Genomic DNA, 12,018 nt, shown 5'->3' on the forward strand with positions numbered 1-12,018 from the left:
AGGTGTTTTATTAAAAGACAGATCAAGAAAGCACAAAATTGCTAAAACATTACAAGGTTTAGTGAGATGGTAAAACATCAGACGGGGAGCTAATTGGATTAACGAGAAACCGAAGCTTTCACTGACCTTCCAGCACGTTAAGACTCACAGACATAACACAAAGATGTATAAAAGAGTTCTTTATTTCTAATAAACATGAATACATGTGAACAATTATGATTTTTTTTGTGATCCATGTTTAAAACATTCTTGAAAACTGCTGTACAAAGCAACAAGGAAGGGTCGCTATACTGTAGGTCTACATGAGAGATGATATGTTCTAAGTTATTATTTCAGCCATGTAGCAAATTAGCCATACATCTGCATTAACATCAACAACAATAAAAAGGAACAATGCAATAAGGGCAAAGGGAACAAAATGCAACATCACACATGAAAACTTGTACAACTCTGAAAAGTATACTTTTTTTTTAGACACACGCAAAGGACACATACATTGTATGTGTTAAATAATTTGTTTGTCAGGACACAAAGAGCTAACTACATCATTCACAGATTCAGCAGTCTGTTTAAATACCTCATCTCTACAAAGTGAATTTACATTTCTTTTTAAAGTACAAAGTGCAAATACTATGGTTTCCATATCGCCGATTGGTGAGGGCAGAATCTCCAAGGGGAGGGGAAATCTCTGTTGCTGGCTTTAGCCTTGCTTCTTTGATGGATTCTGTGAAGAATGTGTGAAATATGTTGGCCACTGTCTTTCAACCATGTCACTGTTTCACTGCAAAGCTAGATTTCCCAATTCAACATTGAAATACAAAGAGGATTGTGCTTTTGCAACCAGGGTCCCTAAACTGTTGAAAGAATTACCAGCATAAATTCTATTTAAAGCTGTGATGAACTTTGGTAGTCCACTTTGTCAATGTTGTTTCTGTGCTCTATGATTGTGGGACCTGAAATAGCTATTCCATTCCATCGTGTTGTATGGGTGAAACATCAAAATCGCACTTTTAGCATATAAACAAACATGAACATGGTGGGTTCTGACAATACATGATCTAAAATGTATTCCTGGTACTTCATTTTGGGACAGTGAAATTGCTGCATATATATTTAAGTGGGCAACATAGACGTGAATTGAATCACTGCTTGCAGTTGATTGTTCACAGAGCACAAAAGCAACAGACAAAGATCGTCATATTGGTTTCAGTTCTTCATAAATTCATACTGTAATATGTAATTTACATGTATGGACTATGTAACTTTACATAACACGTTTTTCTTTTCTTTTTTTATCTATACCTGCAGTTATCAGGAGTAGTGTGGTGGTGTTTAACTGCAGAAACACATTTCACTCTTGCTGTATTTCATTGTTTTCACTGGGACGGGACGTTTTTGGGCAACCCAGTTTACACAGTGGTGTAAAATAACTAAGTACATTTACTTTAGTACTGTACTCAAGTACAATTTTGAGGTTTTTCCAATACTTTGACTTCTACTATATTGTACTTTTTTACTCCACTACATTTATCTAAACTTTAGTTACTTGTTACTTTGCAGATATAATAACATTATAAAACATACATAAACCACTTTAGCCCTATTTTATAATGGCTATTTGAAAATAGCTGATCTACAAGCTCACATGTCGCATCGTGACGCATTGTGAGCTTGTAGATCTGCTATTTTCAAACATTTTGTACTTTTACTTTTGGTGCTTCAAGTACGGTACATTTTGATAGCAATACTTCTGCACTTTTACTCAAGTACATTTTGAATTCCAAACTTTTACTTGTAAGGGTGCCCTCACACCAAAATACTGGAATAGTGGATATAGTGGAATCCGCCAATGCATTTCAATGAGAATGGAGCGGTTTTTTTTGCCAGTAGAGGATTTCTGCAAAAAACGCTCCATTCTCATTGAAATGCATTGGCGGATTCCACTCTAGGTATTTTGGTGTGAGGGCACCCTAACAGAATATTTTCTACACAGCAGTATTGATACTTTTACGTGAGTAAAATAATTGAGTGCGTTTTCCACCACTGACCAAAACAAACGAGTAAAAAACCAAAATATAGTGGGCAATCGAATGTGTTTCTCCAGGTCAACATCACCACTCTACTCCAGTGGCTGATGACTGCTGGTATAGAGGGAAATGATTGGTAAAACAATATATACATTTATTGTTACATACTACAGCAGGTTCCCCAATAGGCGGCACGCGGGCCATTTGTGGCCCACGGGGGGCTACTGTCTGGCCCCCACCAACCCCAGTAATAATGGTGGTATAAGAGCAGCAACAACACTAGTAGGCCTATATCGTCATTGTCGGGTGGAAAACCCGTATCTCAAAATGTGTACGTTCTTTCACAAAGTAAAGCTCTGCTTCATCAAACAAGGCCGTCGCACAAAAGTAGTGAAAACAGCAGATCTACAAGCACACAACGCCTCGCGGTGCGAGGCGTTGTGTGCTTGTAGATCGGCTGTTTTCAATAGTTTAAATCATTTTTAAAATGATAAATGCAAAACGAACGGTTTTGGACATACAAGATTTTCACCCGACAACGACAATATCTGAACTGTCACTGGAGTAGCGGGAACGCCACCGTTGCCCCCTGCAATGTTGTGGCCCTCGGCTTGGTACCCTAGACATAATTTGGCCCTTGGGGAAAACTAATTGGGGAACCCTGTACTACAGTATACCTTTAATCACTCATACAAAATACACAAATATGTATACAGGTGCTCCTACATACTGTAAGTATTCACTACCACTGCTTACCAGTTTACTGGAGGAGACACCTTCACCTGTCTTGGCTCCTGTGTAACATAAAAAGGATATAAATATTGTCAGCCACATCTGTCTACCTCAAGGCATTCTAGAACTAATGCTAAAAGGGCCAAACCTCAGCCTCTGCAACTGGGTGAAAATCATATTTCACTAATTTACCATAATGACACAACTGACTGGCTGGTGGCTGCACACTATAGCTGCTAGTATTTAATCAGATCAACGTTTTAAACTTACAATAAACGTTTGTGTAAGTCTTTTAAACCTTTAAGCCCCATGTTATAAAACATTTTATTCGGCTAATTTGCAAAGATATGTTAAAACAACTGCTCTATAAGCTCACAAAGCATTGATTGTACACCTGTAGATCGCCAATACTGACATGCCCAAAAAAGGGAATGTATATGAATGGCAGAGAACTGGGGGAACTGGTAGTTTTGTTGAAGAGCTTACCCTCCTCCTTGGTGACGCCCAAGCATCCCATCAGCTCCTGCAGGGACAACGCCTTGTCGTTGCTGATGTCACAATACTCCACAAACTTCTTCACACACTTCTTGGGTTTGGACTTCTTGCGGAGGAAGCGCTTGAACGGCTTGATCTCCTTCTTCCCGATGTCGCCGCTGGAGTTCTTGTCCAGCTGGCTAAAGTACCAGTGGACCACTCTCTCCTCCAGGGTGTGGCTGGGGTCTGGCTCTGCCATCCTACAGACAAACAAACATGAATCAACCAGCTAGTCCGTTACACCAGGCTGTCACTTAACATGGTGCTAGCTTCCTGTAGTTAAAGGACAACTCTGCACTAAATAACATCTAGGCTCATTTTCCTACTTATATTGATCCCAAATGACTTTCAATGGGGTCGCACAGAGTGGAACCCATAAGCTATTGATACTTAATCAATTTGTTGTGGTCAAAAGTTTCTTTTCATGAATCTGTTATTAGTTGTCATTGTACACACATCCATGCCTTGGTTGTCCCACACTGCCGTAGTCTGCTAAACAGATGTTATGTTGCTATGTGTTTTGCCAAGTCCCGGAAAAGACGTGCTGTGATTGGCCAGTGCAGTCACTCTGATTGGCAGTTGTGTCGAATGATCACCCCAAAACATGCGAGACTGTGGCGGCTTGTGTGGTACAACCAAGGCATGGATCTGTTTGCAATGACTACTAGTAACACATTCATGAAAAATAAAATCACTTTTGACGGCAACAAATTGCTTAACGCATCGGACGCCCACGTGGTTTTGATGTCTTAATTTGCTGGTGCCCATGGCAACGCGTCATTTTACCTACCGGCGAGAGTACTGGCGAGAAAAGTAATCAGAGTAAATGTAATCCGAGTATGTCCTGTTTATTTCGCGAAAATCAGGACCGTTTTTTATCATTTCTAAGCCACAGTGTTTGTGTTACGGCATGTAGAAGAGGCTGCCGTTTTGAGAAAAAAATGAAAAAAGGAAGAGAATCCGGAGAAAACAGCATTTTTGTGCAGCCGCTAAACAGGAAGTCAACGAGACACACAGCACGTCCGGGTGACGTAATTGCGCGCTGCATGTTGGGAAATGGAGTTTGTTTCATCACCGCGGTAGCCAAGTGCAGTAGCTACAGTACAGTATAGTTTACTGTACAACGCGTCAAACGCGTCGTGGGCCTCCAGCGACATCAAAGAAATTGACTTGTAGACACCACGTGGGCATCCGATGTGTTAAGTAGCAATAAGCTTATGGGCTCCACTCTATGTTGTGAGGACTGCTGGGTTCTGATTGGGAAACTGGACAACAGGGGCATTTCTGCCTAATAGACCCGGTGGACAATCATTTGGGATCAATATAAGCAGGAGAATGAGCCTAGATGGTATTTAGTGCAGAGTTGTCCTTTAACACTTTCATGCTGTTGTTTGAACTGTCTTTCTCACATCTGTACGTCCTTTTCGTGCCACTATATCCCTAATTTATGCCAGCAACTTATCAAATTCATAGAGGAGAGAGCATCATACCTGCCGGCGGATGCTGGATCTGTGACAGCGTGCACCATGTCCGTTGACAGCGCGTCAAGAACGCTCGTCAGGAACTCTGTTTTCTTTGCCCCAGGACAGCCTGCAAAAGTGCACATATACCGTAAATGAACACGTTTATGTATACATGCATTCTGCATGCTACTGTAGAATCATGGGTTTGATATGTAAACCAGTGGTCTTCAATAGGGGGTCCGGGACCCCTAGGGGGTCCTCAGAGTTACTACAGGGGGTCCTCCAAATCTTCCAAATCCTTTTTATATTAACAACTTGAACCCTAGTGTCCATATTCTGAGAACTGTAGCCAAAAATAGCAGATCTACAAGCTCACAACGCCTCGCAGCACGAGGCGTTGTGAGCGTGTAGATTGGCTATTTTTGGCAAAGAGATTTGGTGTATATGGGAAAAAGAGCAGACTAAGTACAGAGTAAAAGGTCAAGTATTAGCTAATGACGGCTCAAGTGGTTAAATATCTGAAGACAAAATGTACATGAATGCAAACTGATGATTGTGCTGTCAAACAATGAAACTGTATGTAATCTATGAACAGGTTATGGGGGTCCTTGCTCCATCTCTGTCTCAACTAAGGGGTCTTTGACCTGAAAATGTTGAAGACCCCTGATGTAAACAAATGTACAAATATGTGCAAACCTAAACAGCCCCCCGCCCCTCTTCCCCCCAAGTCTTTGTCATGACAACAATGTGCAGTCCTTCCATCATAGGTGGGCTAATAAATGTCTGGGGAGGGAAGTCAAAATAACAGACAGTGCCGTTTTAACGTGTACAGCACATAAAGAGAGAATAAAACCAAACGAGACAGTTGTCACAGTTGTCTTTTTTTACTCCCTTTCATAAAGTGTCAGACCTCCCCCAATCAGAGGATGGAAGAGGCTACCTGCCAATCATCCCAGAGGCCCCCAGACCAAGGGGTTAAGGTTTCCATCGCCCCAGGCACTGACTGGAGTTACTGTATGGACAAGAAACTCTGGCCCAAGCCAACATATACATAGAAAGTGCCTTCAGGACCAAACTGTTGTTCTGCCAAAGATTATTTTTGCAGCTTCATTAATGTAGCCTACAAGGAGAAAGATCGAACATCTGAGAAAGGTGACAGATCACACGCAGTAAAGGTCATAAGTCCGTCTTGAAAACACACCAGTAGACCTACTGTACTGTACATTGTGTAATTGTGTGACGGATACATACGAACTCCTCCTCACTTTATGGCAGATCAAGGGGAGGCATTTCTTAGACTGACATAACCAGCACATACAACTGGATAGGAGGCGCCTACTTTTAGCTACAGTCAGGGACGTGTAGAGAATGTTAGAGAGGCAGGGGCTGAAATTTCTAAAAGGGCACTTTTGGTGAACACATCGAAAATAAACCTCCAAGCTCACAACGCGTCGCGCTGCGGCGCGTTGTGGGCTTGGAGGTCTGCTATTTTCGATGCTTGATGATGCCACACTGAACTAAGCATAATCAAGTCAATGGAGATGTGACGTAATGGCATGGATTTCTACACAAATAATGCAATTCTTTCAACATAAGATGCTGCGTTCAAGTTCAGGCAATTCTCTTAAATGCTGTCTTCAGGTATGGCATGGAAAGAGGGCATTTGCATTTCTTTCACCACAGTGAAAACTGCATTTGTGGATTGCACTTTTTTACAGGCGGATAAAAGGGCAGGGGCTCAAGCCCCCTTTGATGTCTATGTGTGCACGTGCCTGGCTACAGTAGTAGCATCCCATGCAGCATGTCATGGTGGGGGGGGGGGGGGGGGGGGTGGGGTCCTTCTGTGATATGAACATGGACAACAGAAGAGGAATGACCCTAATGATAGTAATTGTGTGTCAGGCCATATAGTTTTAAGAGTGAGTGGGCCAAGGTTGTTTCTGGAAGAGCTGAAGGCAACAAGAGAGAGATTCCTGGATTCCTCTCTCCCTAAACTCCTTCTCTGCTTTCTCACAGTCTGCCGTCCCCTCTCTGCAACTCTCTCTCCAGGGGTTTGCTGCTCTTTTTTATGGCCCAGGGCCTGCGGGGCCAGATTCTCCTGCGCCGGAGATAATAGCATGCTTTGCCCCTCGCTAACAGGTGGCGGCTGGGTGTTGGGGTAAACACCCGGCACCCAGCCTCTATAGTCCACTGGTTCCCAAACAGCAGGGTCGGGACCCAATTGTGGGTCGCGAAACCGATCTTTGTGGGTCGCGAGTAAATATAAATTTTCCCTTTTTGTTTCCTACACTTAAAAAAATATTTCGTTTGAAAAGATTTCAAAAAGTTTAAACAGAAAAATCGCCACCAATTTAAATCAATTCCGACATTTTCCGAAAGTATTTCATGAATAAAATCAGAAAATCTAATAATTTTCATAAATAACATTTAAGAAGTAGTGAAAATAGCCGATCTACAAGCTCACAACGCGTCGCTTCGCACCGCTTTGTGAGCTTGTAGATCTGCTATTTTCACTAGTTTGGGTCATGGGCAAACGTTTATATTTCTCTTTTGGTTCTTGAGCTAAAACGTTTGGGAACCACTGCTCTAGTCCCACCTTTCCCAAGTAGCACAGAGCTTTCAGCCTCTACCAATCCAAGGGTAGAGACACGCACACGTCCAAACTGTTGCCCCATGGATTTACACCTGGTCGTGCCAAGTAAAAAAAGCAGATCTACAAGCTCTCAGATCTGCAGTTTTTCGGTGCGTGACACCGGCAGCTGAGCATAAATCACCCTTTACATGCTCTTCTTTACATGCAAGCCTCCCCTGAGCTGAGGAGGCTTGCATTTAAGTTTTAGTAGGTCTTTGCTGGCCCAGACCCAATAAAATATCTGACCCACCTGTTAATCGCTACAGTGGTGCCTTGCAGGGCCAACCCTTTTTCTCTGTGTATTAGTCTAGACTCTAGACGCTCGCACAAATGCACCCTCAGAAAGGCAAGTGTTTTTTATCTGGCGACCAACCGAATAGAGGGATTTGTGGGGATGCAGTTGGACTTGTTTGAGGCTCTGTGTTTTTCATGGAGAGTAAACGCTCTCTCTGTAATCCTGCAGGAATCCGAATGTTCCTCCAGTTCATACAAATTCTAAGCCATCAGGTAAGGCCTGCTAGTCCCTTTCCTCTTGGCAGCGGGAGGTTTTCGTGTGGGCGGGACAGATCGGCTTCTGTCTGTCTGGACAGCGTTTAGCTGAGGGGCAGGGCACCAATGTTCCCGCTGTCATTCAAAGGAAATTGAGTCTGGCCACTTTCCGTTCAGTTCCAGGGTCTAAAGCAGTAAATGGCTGCTGTCTGATTCCTTAATGATTATAATTATGTAATGCTCGACTTTGACAGATGTGCTAGAGAAATGAAAAACAGGGAAAGTCAAGCTGTTGTGCCGCGCAGGAGACTTCAAGGACACCTCAAATGATTCGATTGTTTGCCAGCCGAATGACTCGCCCCTCCCATGTATGTCTGCTGTACGTAGTAGGCCAGTATAGTGTGTGTGTGTGTGCGTGCGTGCGTGTGTGTGTGCGTGAGACTGTGTGACTGTGTGACTGTGTTAGTGTTAATATGAAGGCAGTGTTATTCTGTACAGCCACATGGGGCAGAGGCCTGTCAGCACTCACTGCCGCAGCTCCCAGGCCTGCCCCTATGCTATCCCATGACCCCCTCTCGGGAGAAAGCTGGCAAAACACACCCCTTTCCTTCCCTCGCTCCTTTCAGTGCAAGTTGGTCCCTCCTCGCATCTCGCCCCATAAACCTCTCAACACCAGCGCTTCAACAGCGAACTGCACTGCTATGATGTGAAGGCAACATTTATAATTATCCCGGGTTTATACACTAACTGGGTTTACAGCCACTGACGTAATAGCTCATAAAGAAAACAAGATGCTGCTTTCTCTGAACCTCTGTGCCGGTACATTTTTAAATGGGCTGATATGGTTCAGGTTCTTGAGACAGGCTTGGTCTTCGTGCATTAGAGCAGTGGTTCTCAAAGTGGATTTTCAGGGACTCTCTGGGTTCCTTTATGGGGGTCTAAATTGACCCATACAAGTCTGTACTCTGACAGTGTACAAATTACCCTGTCAGAGTTATGGGGAGACCTTGAAATTTGAAAGCTTGAGAAACACTGCATTAGAGTGTATTTGTGTCTATTTGCCTGCCCATGTGTGAGAAAGTATTTCTATTCCACCCCCATGGGCGTTGGATGTGTGACTGGGCACGCAACCTCTCTTTGGATAGTTGTGGCTATTCTTCACCCCATTACCACCTCCTTAGACCGTCAGCTGTCCTGTTACACAATGTAATAATTCCCTGCTTGCTTGCTGTGGTCCAAGCTGTCCAAAAGCCGTCCAAATAATATTTTTTATAGAGAACAATGTGTCTGGTCTAAGAGGAGCCCATCTATGACTGCACATTTCTTTGGTTTGATAGCTGTGCATCCGTTCCCGATGCCTCTGTAGCAGTTAGTGCAGGGGTCTTCAACAGGGGGTCCGGGGCGGGACCCCTAGGGGGTCCTCATAGTCACTACAGGGAGGCCTCCAAATCTTTGTGTGATAGAATCTTTTGTTTCTCCTTTTTTATATTAATATAACCACTTGAACCCTAGTGTCCTTATTCTGAGAACTTTAGCCAAAAATAAAAAGACAGTTCACAGCGCGAGGCGTTGTGAGCTTGTAGATCGGCTATTTTCGGCAAAGAGCTTTGGTGTAGAGGGGAAAAAGAGCAGACTAAGTACAGAGTGAAAGGTCAAGTTTATTAAGTATTGACGATTCGAGTGGTTAAATACCTGAAAAGACAAATTGACATATGAATCCAAAATACACTGATGATTGTGCTGTCAAACAATTAATCTATATGGAATCTACGAAAAGGTTGTGGGGGTCCCTGCTTCATCTCTCTCTCTCAACTAAGGGGTCCTTGGCCTGAAAATATCGAAGACCCCTGAGTTAGTGTATCCACAGAGCAGTGGAACCTGTGCTGCAGCTCTAGCACCTGTGAGGAGAGGAGAGGGCCCAGACCTGGCCGGGCTCACCATTATGTAAACAGCGGTGGACGGGACAAGAACAGTGGGCCCTCTGTTCACCGCCTGCCTGGATTATTAACATGTTTACCAAACCAACAACAACAAAAAACCACAGCTAAGGATGGCCAACTCGCCAAGCGCCTTCGCCTGCCGCTGTAGACTCCAATCCGGTCGCATAAAAACCTGCGACAAATAACCCAACCCCCTTTTCACCCTCTCAGATGTTGGCGAATGGGAACATCACCTCGATTATGTTGATCGACGTGCCTTTTCCTGGAAGAGTGTGAATAATACGAAGGAGCGCTGGGCTTAACGTCAGCCATCCTAATTGTGAGAGCCATCATGCCAATCGGCTTTGCTTGAAAGCGGCCTGCTAAACCTGATCGTGAGATTAGGCGATTTCGCCTCATTGTTTCTCTAAATCTGCCTCACCAACGTGACCTGTGACCCCCCCCCCCCCCCTCGTCCATCTCAAGTGGTGCCATGCTCTCACACCCACCACAGATGCTCTCACCCAGACAGATCAACGTGACAAAGATTCCAAGACATTTTTAGCCCCACTATAGTGTTAGGTCTCTAACGACGACGATATCATCGGTCAGTCAATTCATCTAGTCCGGCCATCCACCACTTTTGGTCCAAAACAGGAACATCTTGTAAACCTCTGGCTGGATTGCCATCGATGTTTCTGTGCACCTTCATTCTCCCTGGAGTATGAACCCTGGAGTGACCCCTAACCTCTAAGCACCATCTTTAATCCAAAATGTCAAATTAAAAGCTGTTTCCCTGGGGTATTGGGAGATGGGGTGAGCGGTTGTGTTGCATTCATGATGGATTTTATTTGCAATCAGTGTGCACATTTTTAGGTCTTTGGACCTATAGAGCGACTTTAGAAATGCGCCAACACTTCATTTTAAGACGGACACGCCCACAGATGGGCACAAGTCGATTTGGTAGAACAACGTGTGCACACAGGCCGGGAAAATTACAACTGTGTTGGACTGAACTTTGGGGCCTTACCCTTAGTCTTGTTAATCTCTTGTTTGCTCTTGCTTTCAATAATGATGTCTTTAATAATCTGTATTCCTCTTTTGTCATATCAACTACGAGTATGAATCATTTCTGGATTGGAACCAAGCTACTTTTGCCCCTCTTTACCCTCTTCCAAAGTTATCTTATTGTTGTCAGTCTGTCCATCAATACCTGTCGCTGACATCCTATAATCCATCATTATATCACGCCGCTCCCCCATCCTGTTTCTCCTCCATCCCTATCACTCTGTCTCTCTCTATCATCCGTCAGTTTGAGATTAGAACCCCCAGCATGATCCGTCTCTCTCTCCCTCTGCTTTCTGGATAGCAAGGGTCAGTATCTGGGAGTCCTCAAGTCTTTATCATGCATTTCGGAGACCAACGGTGCTAATGATATCAACAAACACACACTCATGCATGCACGCACGCACGCAAAGCACGCACACACACACACATTGTGTAGAGCAGGGGTCTTCAACGTTTTCAGGCCAAGGACCCCTTAGTTGAGAAATAGATGAAGCAGGGACCTCTTCATAGATTCCATATAGTTTCACAATTATCAGTCTATGTTGGATTCATGTCAATTTGTGTTTTCAGATATTTAACCACTTGAACCATCAATACTTAATAAACTTGACCTTTCACTCTGTACCGGTACTTAGTCTGCTCTTTTCCCCCAATACACCAAAGCTCTTTGCCAAAAATAGATCTACAAATACAAAATAAATCTATAAGCTCACAACACCTCGCAGCGCGAGGCGTTGTGAGCTTGTAGATCTTCTATTTTTGGCTATCCACCTGTTTCCGTGAGAATTTACTGTAGAATTATTTGTGGGACACTTCCGGAGAACAGCAGACATACAAGCTCACGTACGTTGCAGATGCAACCGCCGTGAGCTTGTAGATCACTCTCGGCTGCGACGCCGGAAACTGCCATACACCTTCTGCGCAATGCACTATGGGATATTGGAAACTTGTGGATATTTCTCAGAATATGGACACTAGGGTTCAAGTGGTTAATATAAAAATACATATCACTCAAAGATTTGGAGGACCCCCTGTAGTAACTCTGAGGACCCCCTTGGGGTCCCCGGACCCTCTGTTGAAGACCCTTGGTGTAGAGCAGGGTTCCCCAATAGGCGGCCCGTGGGCCATTTGCGGCCCACGGGGGGCTACTGTCA

At 44.0% G+C, this 12,018-nt stretch overlaps 1 protein-coding gene across 1 annotated transcript in view; it reads right to left on the reverse strand.

The window, feature by feature from the left end:
- Positions 1 to 700: 700 nt before the first annotated feature.
- The window catches only part of smoc2 (SPARC related modular calcium binding 2), a gene marked incomplete at both ends in the record, with an annotated part of 50,126 nt that continues 38,808 nt past the window's right edge, over positions 701 to 12,018 (reverse strand). Inside the window, 4 exons of the mRNA XM_080740268.1 lie at positions 701 to 724; positions 2,784 to 2,821; positions 3,246 to 3,493; positions 4,784 to 4,883. Coding sequence (XP_080596394.1) covers positions 701 to 724; positions 2,784 to 2,821; positions 3,246 to 3,493; positions 4,784 to 4,883 — 410 coding nt within the window. The remainder of the gene's footprint in view (positions 725 to 2,783; positions 2,822 to 3,245; positions 3,494 to 4,783; positions 4,884 to 12,018) is intronic.

The sequence above is a fragment of the Nannobrachium achirus genome (assembly GCF_963921795.1).
Source record: "Nannobrachium achirus genome assembly, chromosome: 13".
NCBI classification, from domain to species: domain Eukaryota; kingdom Metazoa; phylum Chordata; class Actinopteri; order Myctophiformes; family Myctophidae; genus Nannobrachium; species Nannobrachium achirus.